Source organism: Spermophilus citellus (genome assembly GCF_964194105.1).
Source record: "Spermophilus citellus genome assembly, chromosome: 13".
In the NCBI taxonomy this organism is placed as follows: Eukaryota; Metazoa; Chordata; class Mammalia; order Rodentia; family Sciuridae; genus Spermophilus; species Spermophilus citellus.
In genome coordinates this window covers 79458217-79481628 of record NC_138193.1, presented here as the reverse complement: position 1 = coordinate 79481628, position 23412 = coordinate 79458217, and the positions used below count along the sequence as shown (strand labels likewise).

The 23412-nt window shown below is 37.1% G+C and overlaps 1 protein-coding gene across 2 annotated transcripts in view; it reads right to left on the bottom strand.

Moving 5' to 3' along the window:
• Positions 1-4493: 4493 nt before the first annotated feature.
• The window catches only part of SRBD1 (S1 RNA binding domain 1), a 227205-nt gene continuing 208286 nt past the window's right edge, over positions 4494-23412 (bottom strand). Inside the window, exons 20-21 of one of the 2 annotated variants that reach the window (XM_081265361.1) lie at positions 12690-12874; positions 4494-9262 (exon numbers count right to left, since the gene is read on the bottom strand). In XM_081265361.1, the coding sequence (XP_081121487.1) occupies positions 8973-9262; positions 12690-12874 (475 nt within the window). In that variant the 3' untranslated portion in view covers positions 4494-8972. Of the gene's footprint in view, positions 9263-12689; positions 12875-23412 lie in introns of those variants that run through there. The other variant, XM_081265362.1, reaches the window with a different exon arrangement.

The following is a 23412-nucleotide window of genomic DNA, read 5'->3' as shown; positions in this document are numbered from 1 at the left end:
TACATATAAGAGGAAAGGAGGGGTAGGAGAAAAATTATATAAGTGGAAGAAAGATTTATAGTAGAGGGGGTGGAGAGAGAGAAGGGGAGGGGAGGGGAGGAGAGGGGAGGGGAGGGGGGATAGTGGAGAATGGGATAGACAGCAGAATACATCAGTCACTAGAAAGGCAATTTGTAAATCAATGGAAATGTAACTGATGTGACACAGCAATCTGTATACGGGGTAAAAATGGGAGTTCATAACCCACTTGAATCAATCTGTGAAATATGGTATATTAAGAACTATGTAATGTTTTGAACAACCAACAATAAAATTAAAAAAAAAAGGTTAAATATAGTTACCATTAACTCCACTCCTCAGTATATACCCAAGAGAAATGAAAATGTCTATACAAAAACTTACATGTGGATGTAATGCAGAATGATTCATAATAGCTCAAAAGAGAAACAACCTAATGTCCATCAATTGATGAATGGATAAATAAGCTATATATCTATTTTGTTTATTTATTTTTATGTGGTGCTGAGGATCGAACTCAGGTCTCATATGTTCGAGGTGAGCATTCTACCGCTGAGCCACAAGCCTAGTCCCTAAGCTATGTATCTATATAGTAGGCTATGACTTGGCTATAAAAATAATTAAATAAATATAAATGATCATAGCTGGCTACAATCCAGCTACTACAATGGATGAACCTTGAAAACATGCTAAGTGAAAGAATCAGCCACAAAAGACCATACATTGTATGAATCTATTTATATGAAACCTTCAGAATAGGCAAATGCATAGAGACATTAAGTAGATTTGTGGTTGCCTAGGGCAAGGGTGCAGTGGAGTAACTGCTAATGGGTACAGGTTTTCTTGCTGGTGGGAAGAAAATGCTTTGAAATTTATTGTGGTAATAGTTGCAGCATTTATAAGATGCTGATTTGTACCATTTACATGGGTGACTGCTATGTGAGTGAATTACATCTCAATGAAATTATCCCCCTCCTTCCACACACCCCCAAAAAGGCGGGGCAAGGTAAAGTTTCTGGAGGTAAAACTTTTGACTGCAGACTATTTTCTTTGGTCCTGGCCCTATTCACTGGGGCCAGCAGACTGTAGTAATGAAGAGTTGGCCAAAGCCCAAAGGAACTCTTGCTCTGTGCTTTGCCTTGAGCAATTTATTTTTAAATAACCCTTTGTCAAATTAGACATACACAGCCTAGTTTTGCATATCCTCTCCTAGGGTTTTTGATGTTTTTATCTTGGGGATGAGGTGGGGCATGGAGAGTATGTTTTCCTCTTTGAAAGATGTGATGGGTTAAGGGCCAATTGTTAGCTTTAGTTTTCTTGGCCCCTGATTCTCGTCCATTTTCAACTCTAACAGCTTCCAGTATCAATCAAGCAGGAGCCAAACTCTCCATGAGCCAAAAAGATCTTCCCACTGCTCTGAATTTCTAATTTTCTGTCTTTAACGGATGTGCAGACTTTGCTCTGTGTTTCTGGAGGGCTGGCACAAGGTGTGGTGGGGGGAGTGATCCAAGGGAACCTTGTAAACAGTGAAAAAAATAAAGGCTTTTTGGCACTTCAGTCACCCAGTGCTCCTAATTGTGAGGCCAGGGAGTTGGTTGGAGACTCTGGGTTTGAGTTGAGTTCCACAAGTACAGAATGGGAGCCAAAGATGACTGGGGTGGGGTGTGGACTGGAGTCGTGGTGGTGGCCAGCTTCATTTAGGTAAGCTAGATGTGTTAGAACATCAATTCTAATGCACCAGTAGCTGTACTGGTCCAGTTCATGGGGCTCCCCAGATTCACTTGGTCTCACCTACATCACCCCCAGCCCCATCTGCAGCCAGTTGCTCTCTGGGAGGCCTGGCTGCTACTGCAGTTGTGCTGTTTTATCTCTGCTGGAAGAGGGGAGGGAGTATTGAGAGCCAGACTTCAGCATGGACTCCATCAAGTCTACTGCTTGGAGATCCAAAGTAACTTCATTCAATACAATTGGGCCCACCTGTCACAAGCCATCCATAGGCTGTGTGTGTAAGCTAAGAGCATTTGAGCAGTATGAGGGAACTGGTCTGATGTTCCTGCCTAATTGGGCTGTGTGACATATGTGTGCCTTTTCTCTTGCTCTGCCTGTGATCCCACACAGCACCTGAGATGGATGTGGCTTTCCAAAATGTCACCTGCTGACCACAAGACTTTCTCTTACCTGCCTTCTACCCTTCCACTGTTCTAAGCCACCATCATTCCACACAGCTTTTTCCAAGACCATCTGGCAACTTGGAAACCTGCAAGGTTTTCTTCTGAGGCTTTGTCCAGCTCAGTGACACCCCCCTTTGTATATGCTTTCTCTGCTTCCTGGGCTCATTTCCCTTTTTCCTTTCCTTTTCTTGCCCTGGCATTGTAATCCTCAATAAAGCATAAGTTCCTAAGCTTTTTTTCATGCTCTATTTTCTAGAAAAAGTGAGCTCAGACAAAGACGAAGGCAAACATCACATCTACTAGAATCAAAGGAAGAGGAAGATGGAAAACTCACAAGGTCTGGAAAGGATGGGTAAAACCCAGAGAAGGTAAGGAATAAATAAAGGGGGCAAATAGTGGTAGTTGCCATCCTCATGGAATGCAGAGGAAGACAGTCTTTAAATCCTGTTATCATATTCACAAATATAGATGTGCAGGAAGTGAAGGAAAGTTACATGGTGCAAGGAGAGCCTATATAACTGTGAACTTGATTTAGTCTGAAAGGTCAATAAGACTTTTGCAAGAAAATGTCATCGGGAGTGAGATCTATTCCTGGGATACAATAAAGAGGTGGGAATGAAAATGAGGGGAAGCTGTTTCAGACAAATGGAATGACAGGTATCATTACTTCCACTGTTGGGGGAACAGGAAGAACCTCACCCCATAGAGAAAGGGGCCTGCAGAGCTTGACTCTTAAAAATTTCAACCCACAATAAACATACTGCATTTTACATCTTAACCTAGTATCCACACACGTTCACGAACACGCATAACTGAAACAGAAGTTCGTGGAACAATATTTATCCTTATATATAGGGGATTTTCATAGCAGGTATTGACACTTAAATGTGCATATACTTCTGTGGTGTTCACTGCAGCCCTGTGGGCAGTTTATACATATAAAATGAAATGTGTTACGGTAGATATATATGTGCTAATATGGAAAGTTGTGCATACTATTGTAAACAGTGTATATGACCACAACATGTTAAATATCTTAATACAGGAAGGAGTATTTGTATAAAATAGGGCTATGAAAGTGGCTACTTCTCAAATAACAGGGGATTTTTCTATTTCACTATTTGTACTTTTTACACCAGAGAATATACATCCCTTTAGCTTTGGATTTTTCTGCTAGGTTTGGGCCACATTAACATTTCAGGTCTGTAAGGCCATGATGTGGTGAACAGCTCTCTGGCATTGGAGAGGTTTCTCTGTAGAACCATTTATTTCCTTTCTTCACTATGAAACTTTCCTCCTTCAGAATACTTCAGGGGTGTGTATTACAATACTTATTTAGATTCCTGGTACGAGGCAAGAAAATAGCAATTTTTTTTCTGGGAGTATTTTTAATTTCTAAAAATGTAATGTTTAGTGCTGATGGCACTAGTCTACTAACCCCTCTCCTAAATAAGAAACGCAGCCTATGTACACAAAATCATCCTCACTATATAGATGAGTGAGTGAGAAGAAATCTAATCTTTCTTCCTGTGGAACAGACTGCTTTGGCAATGAGCCCAGTCATTCAGGAGTTCTCCATGATCTGTTATTTAAATCCAGTTCATAATTATGACTGATTTTAGGCAGGAGGCCAAAATAAAAAGATTGACTAAATATATCTTTGTTTTTTCCATCCTGTCCCTTCTTGCCATCTCCAATTTTAACACAAATGCTAACTCTGAGGTCAGGGTTAGAAATACAGACACCCCAACATGAGTACTCTATTAATACAAAGGCAAAGTTTCCAAAAAGTCCACACAGCCTCAAATGAGATGGGATGCCACCATATTCTGAAGAGGACAACAGTCAGATTGAACTCCAGAGTGCACATGATATTGAACTTCAAAACTGCTTGCTGCCACTTAAATTCCAGCTCCTCTAGGTTGAACCCATCCTCCAAAGATGTCTTATTCATCTTTTGACTCTAGCACCTGGCATAGGACCTCATATAGGTGTCCAGGAAAAGACTGCTGAGTGAAATTTTTAGGTCTATCGGAGGTGAATATTTTCTTTTTCTCCCAGCACTCCACTACCATGGCTATTCAACCACTTCTCAAAACCCCCCTATGTTTGCTTGTAATTAAAACAAAACAAAAAACAACTTCATGTATAATCCATCTGGAGTTTATTTTGATGTGTAGCAAGGCAACATAACTTTGTTTCAATCTGAAATGCCACTCACTTTTTAACATCATTGATTTTGTAATCTTTATTTTATTCTATTCTTCTCTTCGTTCCTATGCTAGTAACACACTGTTCAAATAATGGCAGTTTTCCAGTCTACTTGAATATCGAATAGGATGATCACCCTCACACCTTCCAACTCAATTATCCTTTTTTAAAAAAAAAAAAAATTTAGTTGTAGATTATTTCTAGATACTTCATAGTGTATTATACATAATAAATAGGAATCTTCCATCATTTTTTAACATGATCGTTTGGACATTTGTTTTATATTCAACCATTTTATTGAGTTCTTACTAGATATTTGATCATTTAGTCATCCAATCAACCAACCTTTACTAAGCACTAAATACATGTGGGATACAGTAAGGAAAATGCAAATGTATATTCAGGAATGTACTTTGCTGTAAACCCTCTCCACTTGCACCTGGCTTAAATGAATAAGGAGTTTCATTTATTCTTCACATAATGTGAAGTCCAAGGAGGCAGTCCAGGCTGTTTTGGTTCCACAATGTCAAGATGACTCAGGCTCTCAATGTCTGTGTGTGTGTCCATTCTTATTGCATACTTGGTATTGTGGGACCCCCAGCACATCCAGCATTCTATCTGCATTCCAAGTAGGAAACAGGGCAGGGGCAAAGGACAAGAAAAGCTTGATATTAAGCCCAATCTCCCCACTCTAACTTTCCCAGAATCCCACTCCATGCATTTTGCCTATAACTCAACTGGTCAAAACTGTATCGCACGACCAGGTTCATCTCCATTGGCCCCTTTATTGCTCCCCTCCCATCAGAATTGTGTTAGGAAGAAGGGGAGGAAGAAATTCCTGCCTTTACAAAGAGATTCAAAGAATTCATCGCTGAAAGTCTTGGATTTCCAGTAACTCAGTCTTTGGACCTCTTTTTTTTTTTTTTTTTTACTTTATCTCCACTCATTCCATCAGTGATCTCATTCTGTCTCATTGTAACTAGCTGCACACTAGTGATAAGCATATTTACATTTTTAGTCCAGCACTCTAGCCTGAACTTCAGACTAAAACAGCTAACTTTGCAGATCCACTTGGATGTCTACTGAGTATCTCCAATTTAACCTGTTCAAAGCAAATGTCTTCACCAAACTGTTCCTCCCACAGCGTTACCTATTTCATACATAACAATGTATACTTGTAGTTGCTTGGGCTACTCTGCCTGTTTTGCATCTTACACCAGGAAATTCTGTTTGGCTTTACTTTTGCCTTCTAAATATACTCAGAATCCCAGCACTTCTTATCATTTCTACCACTAATATTCTGATCCAAGACACCATATTTTATGCCTGTACTACTGCAACAGCCTCCTAAAGTCCTCATCCACATAAACAACCCTTTCTAAATTGTTCTTGACCTCCTCTTTTCTATAATTTCATCCTTTGCTTGTGCACTTAACCCACCATTATTCCTACAATGTCAGTACCCAAAACTGCAACCTCTCTAGAATCTCAGAGTTATGCACCCCATGGTTGACAACCACTCTTATCCACCCATTATTTCCTCTTTCATTCTCATTCCAATATTCCTCCAATTCTAATAGGACCCATAAGCCTTTAATCTGACAATTTTCCACCGCCCTTCACTTTCCCCTTACATTCTCACTTTTCTTCTGAGCTTAAATTTCAGTCAATAATTTTTTTGTCTTCCTGTCTTCAACTTTCTTGCCCTTTTCTCATTTGGCAATATAGCAAACTCCCAATTCTGATCAGATCACCTCTTCACCTAATCTGAGTCTGCACCCATACAGCTGATATAGCTGTAAAAAATGAAAATTAAGTGGACTAGATCCTACATTCAATTCACGATCACTGATCTCAAGTGGAACACTGATCACTGCCTGGAAATCATACTCTATCTCCCTAGGCTTTCTGCCCTCTCATTCAGATCCTTTTCTTGTCTCTTCCCTTCTTCTCATTCCTCCATCTTCCCTCCCCTGTCATTTAGATTCATATGATGATGTTCCTTCATATATTAATGAGAAAAATAGAAGAAGTGCAGAGACTCTTCACAAGCTCCCACATTATCTGCCACCTCTATACCCACACACTCAATCTTTTCTCCTGTTAACATGGATGAACTTTTTGAGGTTTTTTATTAAACCAATCCCTTGTATGCTTAATTCCATCTGATCTCATCCAGGCAAGGATATCATTCCAGTAATTCATCCCTGTCTGCTAAATCAAAATTTCTTGTTTTCTGAATTATTTTCCTTTACATACATTATTTCATCTTAAAAACAAACACCTTCTCTTGACTCTATTTCCCCCTTCCAACCATTATGTTATTTTTTTAACAAACTCTCTGAAATAAATGTTTATATTAATTATCTCTAAACTAACTCCTCCTCCTCTATTAAACTCAATCCATTAAGGTTCAGCCTCATCACTTATTGAAACCAACTCTGATTAAAGTCAACAAATAATTTTCCTACTTACTTCTGTTTATTTTTCATATCTCCGTCAAATCCCACTGAAACATTTGGACATTACTAAATCAATTTCTCTAATATATTCAAGTCACTGTTATATCACTTATCATGATTTTAATTTTTATTTGTGTATAATTCTTTGATTTACCTTTCTCTTCCTTAGTAAACTAAGTTCCATAAGGGGAGCAGTAATATCTATTTTTCTATCACAATAATATGGCTTGTGTATAGCACAATGTCTGGTCCACAGAAGGCTGTCAATAAATATTTAGGGAGATAAATGCTTTATTATCACCAACCCCATCTTATATTTGGGATTAGGAGACTCCTAGAAGCAAATATAAGCTGAAAGGCACAATGTGGATTATTGATACAGTAAGGACTAGGAGTAGTATAAAATACTGATTTCCATTCTACATTTTAGAGTTGCAGTGATAAAGAGATGAGGTACCTCTTTTCCCAGCTTTGGCCTTATAGACCTACCACTATGTTAGGGATGGAAAGAACAAACTATACTATCTAATGCAATGTCGGGTCCTCCCTGTGTCCAAAAAAGCTTAGCTGCCAATTCAACAGAGCTGCCTGGCATTGTCAATTACTCTGGTTCCTGTGTACAAAGTGTCCAGGGAGAAGGGCATCTGTTTGAAGTTACATCCCACAGGGGTGCATCACTCATCAATGATTTGCAAATTATGGACCATGAAGACTATTGGGAAGAGTGAGTAGGAGGATCAATTTAACGTTTGAACATTAAAATTCACTGTCAGCTGAAGACCAATAATAAACAGAGCAAAAGTACTCCAAGAATAAAACTATGTGGCAAATAAGATTTGCGTTAACACAACTTTTAAGGAACATTCTATATTAAAAAGGTCTATGGGCACTAGCTGGAAAGCTCTACATTTTGAGAATAGTGAGCCATCAGGCATCATTGTCATGAGATACACAGTCATATTCACCATACTGTGAGTGACTACTACTACTAGGTGATGATATATGATCCAAATGGTGCACTCTGAAGATAAAAAGAGGCATTATTAAAAATTATGCCTAGGATTGTCTCAGGCAAATAAATAGGATTGGTCACACTTCAGAAACCATCCTCTACTCATTATACATAGAGAAAACCAGGTATTGATTCATGCAAATAACTTCATTAGGCAAATCAACAACAGCAGCAACAGTCAGACACTGCTACCAGTCTAGTCTGGGTTCTATTCATATCATTTTGACCCTAAATAGTCATGCTAATACTTACCATGTCCACTAGTTAAAAGAAAGTAACAGTCACTTCCTTTGTCTAGTTGTTTTTCTTGCCCCTTCTCACCCGATCTACAATCTTTAGGGAGGGCCATTTTTATTTCCAATTGAAGTTTAACCTGATTGTTAAGAAAGAAACTACCCTTCTATGATAAGCTAACTCAAATAAAATCATTCTTCAAATTTCCAGAGGCACCCTCTTCCCAAAGGTACATTTCCATGAACCATATCTTCTTTATCCAAGACTATTCATTCACTGAATCAACATAGCAAAAGCAAGACACTAGCCACAAAACTTTATTGTAGGGATCAATACATATATCCTCTAAGAAATATTTTGAGCCATTCAATTGATGTTCACATCAGAATCTGGTTTTAGTTTGCGTGGCAAGAGAAAATAAAGATTATTGCAAAATCATGAATCATGTCCAAAAGGCCTGATTAAAAAAAAAATCTATAAAATGGAAGAATTACATACTGCCAGCTCTACTGTGTCAAAAAGCATTGTACAATTCAAATAAAAAAGATGATCCCATATAAGTCCAATGAGGAGGATGCTGGCAAGTGGGAGTGAACAATCTATTATAAAAAATGTTGAGTCAAAAAAATGAAATACAAAAAATAAAAAATAAAATTTTGGTCAGAAAACTGTGACTACATAATACCATGTAAGGATATCTACTAGCTGCTTTCTTTAACTAGTTGATAGTTTTCTATTTATTCATAAGGAAAGTGGAAAATACTCTGTGGATTCTTTCTTCTCTGCTATCTAGAACTCACTAACATGTGATCTATCCTTAGAAATGAGGAAATAAAAATCAGTGTCTGGCTTTCAGTGGGACACTCACAACACCCGAATGAGATCCAGAGTAATCCTAGATCGGGGGATGTCAATGTTCAGTACTCGGACTTCCACTCTTTCTCCAGGGCCCAGTCCAAGACTCCTTCTCTTTTTTGTTTTAGAAAGTTTTGCTTCTGTTACATTTCGTATGGGGATCAACCCTGATTTTCCCACTCCTATATCCACAAAAATCCCAAACAGAGTGGCATTCTCAACTTTGCCTGTAAGAACTGTTCCAACCTGCAGATCTTCCAAGCACACTATACTTCTCTTGAAATCAGGTTTATCAAACTCTGTAAGGGAAGAGGAAAAATTTATTTAACTAATAATGCACTGAACTTCTTAGATACAATATAACTTAGTGGATCAGCACTGACTATATATTGATTATATGCTCAGACCAATATTAGACTTTGAAGGAGGACATAAACACAGCAGAAGACATATCCCGGCTTGAATTGTAATGCAAATAATAATAATAATAGAGCTTATGTAAAAATAAATAAATGACTAAATAAATAAAAAAAAGAAAATGCACTCTATAAGAAATAGCAGTCACAGCGTAGAAATAATTTGAGAAGATTTACTTACTTTCTTCTCCCTGAACCCTATATCACTAATGTAAACATTTGCACTACTCATAGTCTCTGACTATATTTTTCTTTGTAAGAAATGATGACCACATTATTTTTGGTTAATGAATATACATGCTTAAATCATAAACACTGAGAAAGTAAGATCCTTGGAGACTGGGAATTTTGTTTTCAATGCCTGAATCCTTAAGCTGTATAAAAGTGGCAGAAAAGACATTAACTTTTGGTTAAAGATGGATGAAATTCAAATGTTCTGTCTTCTAATTTTTTTATGCAAAACTGGAACTCAGGAATCAATTCTTGTCCATTTCAAATATATTTATGGATTCTTGATTATACAAAATTTATGAATTATGATTCTGGATGTCTTGGTCAGGTACCCAAACCATCTAGAACCCAATCTTCTTCTTTCAAATTCAATTCATCAAACATATATTAACTCCTATTATTACCTCCTGGCCAGGCACTCTGCTGGACACTAGAGATACAAAGATGAAGACATTAGATCTCTGTTCTCAAGTGCCTACAGCCCCCTCATTCCTTGCTTATCCAAGCATACATTTATTTCTCTGTTCACTAGTACTCACTGTCCCCAAGAGGTGGACATAAAGCATGCCAAGGAATCATTATGGCTCTAGTTAAAATAAAAAAACAACAACTCAGGTTTTATGAGGGAGATAGTGAGAACTAACAGTTTAAATGGACCTGTGAATTATCTGTGGCCTCCATTTATCCATGCTCTTCTTGGCCCCCTTTCCTAGGATTACTGAGTGTTGACTCTAATAACAAAGAACACATTCTATGCTTGGATCTCCTTTTACTAAGACCTCATTTTCCCCTCCACCCAATCCATTTCCTTTTCCTCCACAGCTGTTGGCTTTATCCTGATTACTTGTTAGAGCTATCCTTTACATTTGTATTAACAACTGGTCACCTCTTTGTTCCCCTCCCCCAGTCCAACCACACTAAAACCAGGATCTTTTAAAAATTAAGCTTTTTCCTGTAAAACAAAACAAAAGCCTCCTTTAAACCCTAAATCTCTTTTTTCCTCATTAAAAAAAAAAGAGAGAGAAAGAGAATATGCTAAAATTGGAATTGATTCTATAGAATTTCACCTGATGCTAAAGTAATGAATTCCTAAAGCAAGAAGCCTACTGTAATGTAATGTTACACCAGGCAGGGACTGTGTCAAAGCAAAGTAAAACTAAGTTGTTGATCAAGGCCAGAGGTAGGATGGTCTCTGAGGCCCTATAAGGCATTGTTTTTATGCTTGGAAACTCTTCCCCCCCACCCCTCTTTTCCTTATAGCGGTCCAGCTGCTGCAGATTCCCCAAGGGGTTCTGATCAGCTGCTTAGTTTAATTCTGCATGGAAAATCAGAGTCAGAAACTACTTAACATGTTCCTGAAGACAGTCTGGGCCACTGAGAAATCAGAAAATCCTCCATATACCCTGTAAACTTTAACACTTTGATAGCCAAGGCTGTGTATTCAGGCCACTGTCACCAGACTGCTTCTGATGAATCCCACTATGGAAACTAACTTGCAACCAGAGTGTTAATAAAAATGGAATCGATTATGTCACTGAGAAAACAGAAGACAGGATGAATATAAGGAAAAAAATGAATCAGCATTAAGAAAGGAAATACTTTTGAGAAAATGGAGAAAAGAAATGTAACATAAATACTACTATGTGGAAACACCCAAAATATTATCTACCTTCTCAAAAAGCGTGACTATTCTCCCTTCACCTTGGGGAAGTAGCAAAATGACAGTTCTCAGATATAATGAAAATTGTGACTTTTGTTGCTTAAAGACACATATTTGAAATGTCACTTAACATACTGATAAACACTCTAGTAACTGGAAAGCTCAGTCCAAAGCCCAGGTTCATCTATGTTTCTGCTGAACAAAGGGCATCTCAGGTAAGAATCTTACTTATCTTGGTTGGCTAAGTGGACGACATAATTTGAGTGCTGATTTTTTCTCTAAGTTCGCCACATAAGTGGGATGATGGTGCGATCAACACCATAACAGAAAAACAAAATGGACAGGGATATCCTGGTATAGGATACCTGTAGCTAAAGCACATTTAACAACCATCCACAGCCATGGCATAGGCCTGCCACTCCAAACCCCCACCCTGTTTGAGAACCACTGCTCTATGTAGTATTTCTGCTAGACATATCCATGACATTCAGACACAAAGAATCAGGCTTCCAAATGGAGATGGATATGTTTGTTGAAACAGTTATTTTGTGAGAAGGACAACCTGGAGGGGTCCATGCCCACATTTTTGCCATGGTCTAAGTGGGTGTTTTATTTATTCTTTTTTTTTAATTTAGGACCTACAGAACACTAGGTAATAGTACAATGAATGAACTTGTTGGGTGTGTTTTGAAATTTCCTTAAATCTTTTCAAGGAAGCATGTCCAACTATCTTACACTGCCTAATCCAGACTGAAAAGAGCCAAGCACTAAATATGGCATCATCAAAACTAGTTAAGAGACAAGCGTGCAGATTCATTTAAATCTCAGGGGTTCCTAGTCAAACTTCCTTAGGAAGTAGGTCATTTAATACCTTAATTCTTTTTCACCGGTCATTGCTCTCAACAACTATGGCTATTATACTTCCCTCAACCCCTACCTGTGCTGAAAGCTGAGAGCACTTTTAATTAGAAGTAAAATCAACAGAGAGATATCATCTTATTTGTTCAATGTGCTCATTGACACTGAATCCAGAAACTTGGAAGGCTGTAATTTAGGATGAAGATTCACTTTTTAGTTTGTGAATAGAATGACTTAACTTGCACTTCTGTCTTCTAGGATATAAAAACAGTGTACAAGAAGAATGACAAAAAATGTGTGCCTTCATGCATAAGCAGGACATATACAATGCATCTAGTCCAGTGATGTGACAAATGAACAGTGGGCAAGGAGTCTGGAGACCTGGTTTTCAGCTTTGGCTCGAAACTAAGTATAAGAACTTTGAAGGACGATTACTAAGTTCAATTTTCTCATATAGAATGAAAGAATCTGTTTTATTCATGGCATAGAGCTGTTATGGGGGTCAAAAGAGACAACATAAGCTACACAAGACCCAGGTGTTATAATTCAAGTTCAACTCACCTGTTCGAAAGTCAAAGCTTTCAGGCTGGCTGAGACCATCTATGATGACCTGTAAAGTGTGTGCTGTTGTCTGCAATCTTTCAGCAGTTTTCTCTATTCCTTCCTTTTCAAGGGATGAATTTATTTTTTGTTGCATTTCAGGCTTTCCAATTTCACACAGTGTCCCTCCAATGAATGACAAAAACCTTCAGTAGAAAGAAAAGCCCCAAATTTACCAATAATATTACTTCTTTCTCACTATCCTTACACAGATTTTCTTAAAATTCATTCATTTCAGATTTATAAATTGCCATCTCAGATCTACACATCACCATACATCAATCAATCATTCTTTATTGAGAATTTACTATGAGTACCATGCTATAAGAGGTGATCTATCTTGAGTGGAGGAAGACAGGGGCAGGGAATGGAGTTGATTGAGGTTCTTATACTGTTTTTAAATGAAGCACTTGCTCAGAGTCAGCACCAGAACATTTTACAGTAATGCTCATTGTAGACTAGTGTCATATATATTTTCTAAATAAGGTTGTTTCCTGAAATTTCTGTTAGGATAACATTTGAATTTACATGAGCTAATAAGCAAACCATTAATTGGTAATACTTTGGTATTATCCAACAAAATATGCACCAAGCATTGCCAGCTTCTGACAAATGATTTGTTCTATTCATGGGTGGTATCATTGCTTTTTACTTTTATGTGGCTGTGATGGGAGCATCACCTTGCAGCCCACTTTTAGGCCTAAAGACCCCCCAATTCCATCAAGTCTCGTATTAACTAAATTATATCAAGAACATGCAATATTCAAATTCAACAGATGAAATATGGAAGGGGAGCTGGGGAAAGGGTTTAAAGGTAGAGCATGCGCTTAGCACATATGAGGCCCTGGGTTCAATCAATCTCTCTCTCTCTCTCTCTCACACACACACACACACACACACACACACACACACACACAAACACACACACACACAGCAAAACTGGGGGCATATCTGAAACAAAAAGTAATTTACTTCCAAAATGGAATCAAGTTTAAGACCTCAATTGTATAATCTAAAGATGAATATTATCTTTATATATTTTATGCATGAAATAGCTACAATATTTGCCAAATAAACAGAGCTGACTTAAAAATTTCCTTTTGCTATGCTTACTATTTCCCTTGCTTGTACAGCTCCCTCTCAACTACTTAGCTTTGAAGTTCAGAAATGAGTAAGAGAAAAAGACAAGTCAAGTAAAGGGTTAAGATGTATTTTCCTTCAATTTCATGTGAATATTGGGCTGTAGCTTATTTTCTGACATTCCTTGGCTGGGTATTTTTCTACTTCATTAAGTTCCATTTCCTATGATTAATGGCACTTTAAAAACGTCAACACAGTAATCAGACAGACAGTGATACTAATGCCCTCAAATCCTTTCCTCTAAGGACATCTCTTGAATACAAGAAGGGAAAGGAAAACTGTTGGAAGTTTGTCTACAGTCAGGACTGGGATGTATCCCATTTGGCAGGCTGCTATGTCATCACAAAAGGAATGGATATATAATTCCACGTTTTTATTTTGCATTGTTGTGTTCAACCAGAAAGTGCCTCTTCAGCAGTACTCTGGTAATGATAATCTGGTATCTGGTGGAGAAAGCTCCTCCATCTCTGATTTAACTAGGGTGTCCCTTTGAGTTCAAATGAGCCGCTCTCCTACATTTCTAATGGCCTTTTTGTGTGTGTGTAAAAATAAAATAAATATCTCCATATTCTTCAGTATCCAGCTAATCTTTTGAGAATATATTTTAGTAAATGGTTTAATAAAAGATAAGGAGACTTAATGTCCTTCTTTGGAAATGAGCTTCTATCCAAACTACAAGCCAGTTTGTAAGTCTACAGCTTCCCCCCAGCAGGCAGAGGCAGCCAGTATCAGTGCTGACGGATGGGCAGTAGCACATAGGGTCTGGTGACAGGGCACAGCTGTTGGAGGTCTGACTGACAGGGCAGATGACACATGACAACCTCTGCCCACAGCCAACTTCCTTACACAAGTTTCTAAATAATTCATACCCTGCTGAGCAGGCTTCCCTGGTATTCACTGTCTTGGCTTTATTGGTCTGCAACTGGCTACTTAAGCAGGACATCTTTCAAATCCTCAAGATTCTGGCTTATAACCATCTGTTAAAATGCCCAAAAAATGTATTCATGGGCTGTAAATCTATAAGCTTGAATGGCATTTTACAATTAATAGAAGTAACTGAACAGTAAAAAGTTCCCAAAGCACTGTACATCTTGGCCTCAATAACAAAAATACACACTCAGCAGGCCACTTGGAGTCTTTAGATTGTGCATGTGTGTGTAAGAGAGGAACTAACTGCTACCAAAGTCACTTCCATATAAAGAATTCTACTTATAGTGATCGCAGATCTCAGAAGAAAATTGGTCTGTTTAACCTGGGTGCCTATTTCACATATCATTTTCATTCTCACACACACAAGCCTGAGGGCACTAGTAACTGAAATCAATAAAAGAAAGTACCAGGTTGTGCTCCTAGCTAATGCTTCACATTGATCAACTCTATTTTTAAATGACTACAGAGCTAAGTTGAGTGCTTTTTTACTTTGAAAACTTTCTTAAAGAAGAAGGTTACACAAAGAAAAAAACAGCAAACCAAAGGGGAGAGGGACTATAAAATGAACTGGGAGTAGCACTAGGACTGACCTCTCCTTACTGGCTTTCAAATATATTCAGATGCATATGGTAGGAAGCAGTGCTTTCTGCTTAGTAGCCATTAAATAGACATATGATTCTTATAGAGCCTAAAAAAAATTATTCTACATATTCCAAATTTTCACTTTAGAATTGAGAAATAATACTCAATACAAGTATTTCCTAGCTCAAAAGTACTAAATTAAAATGACTTTAAGAGGCTTGGAACACAGAATGTAAGAGAACATGTGCTGATCAGTAGGTGCATAGCATTATGCTAGCTGGGTATTCTCATTTAATCAGGGCAATAATCCTAAAAGGACAATAATCCTGTATACTATCATACAGAAAAGAAAAATTAAGGTTCAGGGAGGTTAAATAACTTGCCCAGGGCCATGTAGCTATTCCTACTAACTGGAGTTTCATTCCACATACAGGTTATCTGTCTGTATAACTGAAAGCACATAAAAATTAACGTGTTGTATTTGGTTAAGATAGAAAACACAATATTATGGATAATATTTTACCAACACGATTTAATGGAAGATTACTTTTAAACACCAGACAGTTAACACTGAGTAAATCCCACAAAGAATTATCATATACAAGCTTTTAAATAGACAAATTCTCTCCAACGTTAATGAGTTATTAAAGTCATAGTTTCATTTTCTCCACTGTCTCTGGAAGGCTTTTTCAGCTTACTAAGGACTGCTGCTAGAGCTGCTGTTTTTATTTAATATGTAATTTCATCCATCTTACTTAAAGTAAGAAAGTAGCATAAATGCAACAAATAAGCACATCATGTTCTTTTAGCACACATCTGCACAAAGTTAAAATACAGACCTTGGAACAGAGATAATGCTTATTTTTCAAACAGAAAGCTACATAACTAAATCACTCAAAGCTATACAACCTAAAATCAGTGGTATGTCCAACAGAGACTTGTTACAAATGCAAGGCTTTTCTTCTCAAAGAATAAGAACAGTCTATATATATATATATATATATATATATTTTTTTTTTTTTTTTTTTTTCCCCCCAAAGAAGAAGAAATTCTCAGAATTCATGAGACTTCAGACATAGCTCTTCAGTTTTATGTAATCACTTCCAGCATGGAGATTTAGGCACTGGGAACTCAGGTTCATTACATGAAAGCAACATGATACCTACAGAGCACAGAAAAGCCTGGTGATGCAACACAAGCAGTAAAAACAACTTCGTATTAGCATGTGCTTCCTGTGCAATGCACACACTACCCATACTTCCACCAGGAACCATGCTATCCGGCAGAGAACTTCTAGCTGTCTACCCATACCTTACATTCTCAGACGCCTTTGTACTTGTTTGTTTTTATCCATTAATTTTACTCAATTTTAACATAATTTCATCAATAAGCAAAAAAATTAATGGCAAGAACACCATAATTTTGGAAATGAATAGGAACAAGTTCCAATTTGTAAAACAGTGACAAATGTAGTGTTTTTGTTTGTTTGTTAGTTTGTTTTTTGTTTTAAAGAGAGCTTACATTTTAAGAAAAAAGTCTGGACTTTAAAAACTCTGATTATAGATTGAATAGGGAGACATGAATGAGAAGTCCAGCATTACTTTGTTATTCTAAAAATACATATATTTTCAAATCTGTTGTTGTTAACATGAAAGACTGAATATAAGTTCAAATGAGGCAAAGGAGAAAAATCACTCCTCCTCTGACCTTATCTACAGGAGAACTAAATTCCCACTGGTGAGTGCGGGGCAGCATGGATGCAGTTGAGCTTAGAGAGAGAGGGTCAACTTTACCACATCTGCTGCTCTAGTGGTCAAATCAAAGCGACAACAATGTGAATTGTACTTTAATCATCAAAGAATCTTTTCAAACTTCTAACCTCTTTGTTAAACCAAGACACTGAACTGGGCCAGAATCCTTAAAAATCTATGTTGGTGTAAAACCCACAAGGAGTTGTAAATTCAAGGAGAGTACAGTTAAGAAGAGGCCCCCAGAATACCTCCTTACTATAGAAGCTAGTAAAGAGCTAATGAAAATAATATCTAAATGGCTTTTCTCAGCATTTGATCAACAGAAAGTAAGCACAAATAACTCTTCATGAGAATGTACAGCTGACTGGACTTAAACAAAATTAACATATTATCAACAGATAAATAGTTTTAAAATGTAACCGGTTCAGAGAGGGTGGCGGGCTTGTTCTGAAAGCTTTCACAGACTGATCTGAGAGTACAGTTTTAAATAACGTGCAGCTACCTGGGCTGGGTAGGGTACCTTTAATGTTATTTCTTGGTACCATTTGGAATGTCTTTGGAGCACCTTTTGCACTGAGGAGTAGCAAAAAAAAAAAAAAAAAAAAAACAAAAAAACAAAAAAAACAAACCCAGATAAACCCAAACAAAAACACACTGTCATGGATTAAAGAACACAGGTTTTCCTGCCAAAAGACTGCTTTATAAGATCATATTGTTACCTGCTTTTAACTTCTGAAGTACTAAACATTTCCTTCTTTTTTTAAGAATCTGTTACACCTGTGCAGAAACTGGATACTCACTGCATGTTGCATTAATTGTATGTGTGATAACATATACTTAGAAAGCTGTTTCATTTTAAACTTTTTATTCCCTAGTAACATACTATAGGGAATTAACTGTTAGAAAAAAAAAAGTGCCAGTTAAAATGTCTTTACACAGAAATCTTCTAAAAGTTTAAGATTTAGGATGGTATTATGGTTTGGATGTGAGGTGTCCCCAAAAAGCTCATGTGTGAGACAATGCAAGAAGATTTAGAGAAGTGATTTGGTCATGAGATACTTAATCCAACCAGTGAATCAATCCTGTGATGGGATTTACTGAGTGGCAGCTGAAGGTGGGTAGGGTATGGCTGGAGGAGATAGGTCTTTGGGAGCATGCATTTTGGGGTATATATTTTGTATCTGGCCACTGGAGTGTATCTGTCTATCAGTCTGTCTCTCTCTCTCCTTCCTGATCATCATGTGACCTGCTTTCCTCTGCCATACTCTTCTGCCATGTTGTTCTGCCTCACCTTGAGCCTTAAAGAATGGAGCCAGTTTTCTCTAGGTTTCTCAAAAACCCCAACAACTCAGTATTACTTAGTTTGATCACCTTCTTTCCAGAGAATATTGGTTGTTTTTAAACACGGACCTCTGAAACTGTTGCCCTCAAATAAACTTTTCCACCTCTACAGTTGTTCTGGTCAGGTCTCTTAGTCACAGTAGTGAAAAGCTGACTAATACAGATGGTCTTCCTTTTAGAAATAGGGGAAGACAGTACTCATGTAGTTACACTATAATATCTAAGATCAGTAGGATAATAACCAATGTTGTATTATCTATTATTATTATTATCTATTTCAGAATATCTTGCTATATATGATAGATTGTGGAATTATAATTTAAACACCAAATGTATATTCATATCAGCCAAATGAATATGAGTACATAAAAAAGGAAGGTGTCATGCACTGAAAACTACTATTGCTCTAAAGATGTCTAAACTAGTGGAGCCCAGTGGCATATACCCGTAATCCCAGTGGCTCTGGGAGGCTGAGGCAGGAGGATTGTGGGTTCAAAGCCAATCTCAGCAAAAGTGAGGTGCTAAGCAACTCAGTGAGCCCCTGTGTCTAAATAAAATACAAAATAGTGCTGGGGATGTGGCTCAGTGGTCGAGTGCCCATGAGTTCAATACCTAGTACCAAAAAAAAAAAAAAAAAAAAAAAAGTCTAAACTGTTTTAGGAATTGCCTTAGAAACAAATTTACAAGTGAAATAAAAAAAATCAGTCTTTTCATATTAAGAAAACTTCATAGATTATATATATAAATATACCAGAAAAACATAAAACAAAAAACCCTAACAACTCAGTATTACTTAGTTTGATCACCTTCTTTCCAGAGAGTATTGGTTGTTTTTAAACATACACACCCCTACCTCAAATGATAAAGATTTGCTTAAATCAAAGCTTTTCAAAGGAATGCGACACAATGCTCAGGTCAATTAAAAGCAGTTTGGAAAGGCACACCTAGGGCTGGGCATGATGGCACACACTGTAATCCCAGAGACTCCAGAGGCTGAGGAAGGAGGATTACAAGTGCCAGGCAGTTGTTCTGGAACCTCAGCAACTCAGTGAGATCCTGTCTCTAAATAAATAAATAAATAAATAAATAAATAAATAAATAAATAAATAAATAGGGGTGGGGATGTAGGTCAGTGGTAGAGCACCCTGGTTTCAATCCCCACTGTGGCAAAAAAGAAAAGCCTACTCAGCTTATTCAATAAATATTTATTTCGTGAAGAGGAGACCATCAAAGATCATAACAGAATCTTCGCCATGAATGAGATTAATAGTCTAATTTAAATAATGACAGTATAATTGAATTAAAGAATCTTCTACTCATATCTATTTTTTCAGAGGCAAAATTTTCTATTTGGATAAATAGATACTTTGAAAGTGCTCAACAAAGATGATTTCACTTAATTCTCTCACAAATTTACTATAGCTGTAGATTTGCAGAAAAAGGAAGCAAACCTCAGAGAAACTAAGGGACCAGCGCAAAGTCACACACTGAGACAAGTTGTAGCTAAGGTAAAAGTTATACATCACATCGTCATTAGCACTTCCACCTCCTTACTTTGGAGAATTTTCAATGCAGACAGAAGATTTAGATCTTAGATAAAATTTGGCACCCAGGGCCCCTGCCTGGGAACAATTTATTATTATTTTTAAACCGAATTTGAAAGAAAAAAAAAACTTTGGCCCTTTCTGAGTTACTGAATAAGAGTTGGACAAAATTAAGTTAGTGGTTTCAAAGGCTGCAGACTCTCTACAGCTCAAAAACACTGTGTTTAGAATTAATATAATTTAATTTACTGCCTGTAAAGCCATGATGTGGATTAGTGCCTGTGTATTTGAAGAGACAAATAAAAAAGTAGTATTCGAAAAAACATAGGAGTGGTGGAAAGGCTGAAATTAAACAGCTCTAGCACAAACAGGGATAAAACCCACCTCTTAAGGGTAAGGACTTTCTTCATTGGGACACAGTATTCTATTATGAACATGAACCTGTTAAAAAAATAATCTTATTTATTATTATGTAACATCTTCATTTTATTAACTTCTTGGCTGTTCCCTGAATGGGTAGAGACACTGCTATCCATTTAAAGAGTGGGCAACTGAGCTCAAAGTCACTTACTTATGGTGACAAAGTAGATTACTGAGGTAGCAAAAGACATGCTGAGATTCAAATCCACATCTAGCTTAGGAACAAAGAAAGAGGAGATAATGGGAGACCAAATCTATACCCTCCTGAATTTTAGGCTCCAGACTTAGTGGCCTAAAGTTGAAGAGAAGACAAGGAGAAGGGCAGACACATGCTTTGAAAATATATGCCTGAAGCAAGCTCAAGGTTTATTGTAGGTGGCTGGCAGTTCCCTCTCCTCCCTCAGTGGGGTACTAACAAGTTGCTCCCGATATGCAGGAGAAAAACCAGCATGTTCTCCAGTCCCAAGAGCCAGTAGGAAGTTAAATGCTCCAAATTACATCTAGATCACATGACAAAACAATAAACTTCCTCCGAGTCAAACTGTTGTGATATACCCCATGTTTTCTTTTATGGCTCAGCTTGACCGCACCTTCTCAATCACAACCAAGGGACCAGCCTTAACTGCAGCAACTATACTAACCTACTTGTCCCAAGAGCTAAGGATTCCACATACATTAACTCATGTAATTCTATGAGAAAGGTGTATTATTATCACCATTTAACAGACAAGAATACTGAGGCACAGAGAGGTTAAATAACATTGCCAGGTCAAATAGCTATATCAGACCTTCTGACACTGCAGTGCCTCCAGACTGAGCTAGGGCAAAGCCATGTCCACAGTCTCAGGTCCTTGAACTTCATACCCATACTCCCTTCTACTAGCTTTGTCAGAAACTTTGTGTAGATGGTATGTTGAATATTGTGTAAGACATCAGAAAGGATAATCAATTCCCAAGAACCTGAGAGCCTAATCATCTAACTCTAAAGTGGATGGATTCTCTTTTATCACTTTTCTCTTTTGTGAGGGCACTTTTGAAAATATGAATTTACTTCCTAGGAGCTAAAGTATGCTATTTAAGTTTTAACTATTAATAAAAAAAATCACTAAACAAAAAATTAGGACTCTGTCCATTTAACATCTTTGACTTTTAGATTTAGCGTCTCCTTTATAATTCTTTTTTAAAAATTTTAATCACATATTCTATTTAACCAGATATATTCAACATATTGTTCCTACATGTAATCAATGTGAAATTACTGAGATCTCCTTTATGAGTCTTACTTTTCTGAAAAGGCAATCTAATATTTTTATTATATTTATTTTTTAGTTTTAGGTAGACAAAATATCTTAATTTTTTATTTTTATGTGGTGCTGAGGATTGAACCCAGTACCTCATGTATGCTAGGCAAGTGCTCTACCACTGAGTCACAACCCCAGCCCCAATCTAATATTTCCTAATGATAGTTCTATTAGAAATGAATGCAGGATAATGAATTGATAGAAATGCCAAGTAAATTGCTTGTCAAAATCCAGCAATGATTCTCCCTAAATTTTCATGTCTAAAATACTGTCAATTATTCTGAGACAAATCTAGAAAAATTCAAGATCTTTCAAATATACAAATAAATTCTTAGGTCTATTTACCTAGTTGTCATTTATGTCATAGAACTTGCAGTTGGATTTCTTTTCAGGCTAGTCTTCCATAAAGAAACATGTTTTCAGACTATAGGAGTTAGGTTTGGCATGCCACTGCAGAACAAAGCTGTGGTGAATTTTAGATATGTGAGAAGTGGGAGGTGAACTCAGGGACACACCCCTCAGAAGAATCACAACTGACAAGGTCTGGGGCTTCTGATTGCTCACAGTTGAAACTATGAAATCACATGTGTGATTGGCATAGGTCTACTCTTGTTTTTTTTTTTTTTTAATTGTGTGTGTGTCTTTTTTTTTTGTTTGTTTGTTTTGTTTTTTTAAACCCCAATGCAATTTAAACTCTCTGTTTTATAGTTGTTTACTAGCTAGAAAACTTCTTTCCTTACTTGGAAAGAAGATTGAAGGCCATAAAACCTCTGAAGGCAATTTCAAAAGTGAGGCTAAATCCTTGAACAGAAATGAGAAAGAGCCAGAGACTGGAAAGCGCCTACTCAGGGTCTTCAGTATTGGCCATTGGTCATTATCTGGCTTGACTTATTTTAGCTCCATAGCAGGGACCAGCAAGGCAGGACCTCCCAACCTCCCCTCCCTCCCGCTAGTCCCAATTACTTCTAACCCAGGGCACCACTTAGGGTCCATCTAGCCACTGATCTGATCAGGGAATTCTTGTGTATCAATTGTGTTGATTCTTCTTTTGCTCTTAAAAATCTTACACAAGTTTTTAGTAAATTAAAGATAAATATTGCTTAAATTTTTTTTAAAAAAACAGAAGCTTATTCCTCTGTAAATAAAGATTTTGTCAAGTTGATAAGATCATTCCTGTTCCAGACCTAAATTTTAAATTCATGGTTTTTTATTCTCTCAAAATATACTTTTCAGGCCACATGCTGGTAATCCCAGTGAGTCTGAGGCAGGAGGATCAAAAGTGAGGTCAGTTTCAGCAATTTAGTTAATCCTGTCTCAAAACAAAATGTAGCTTATTGGTAAAGTACTCCTAAATTCAATCTCTAGCACATACACATGCACACCACACACACACACACACACACACACATAAACACTTTTCAGCATTGATTGCTAAGGGTGAGAAACAGGCACATCATCAACAATAAGGGAAATATCCAGTACTAACATTATAATACAGCATTAATGCAAATCATTCCTTGATGTACATTTATCTAGTATGTGATAATGGTACTATAATGCCATATTCCTGTTACACAGGCTGTTAACTACTTCTAGAAACTAGTCCTAAAATTTCTCCCTAATGGCCAACATGGAAATAACAAAAAATAGCTAATGTTTTATCAAAATGAGTGCT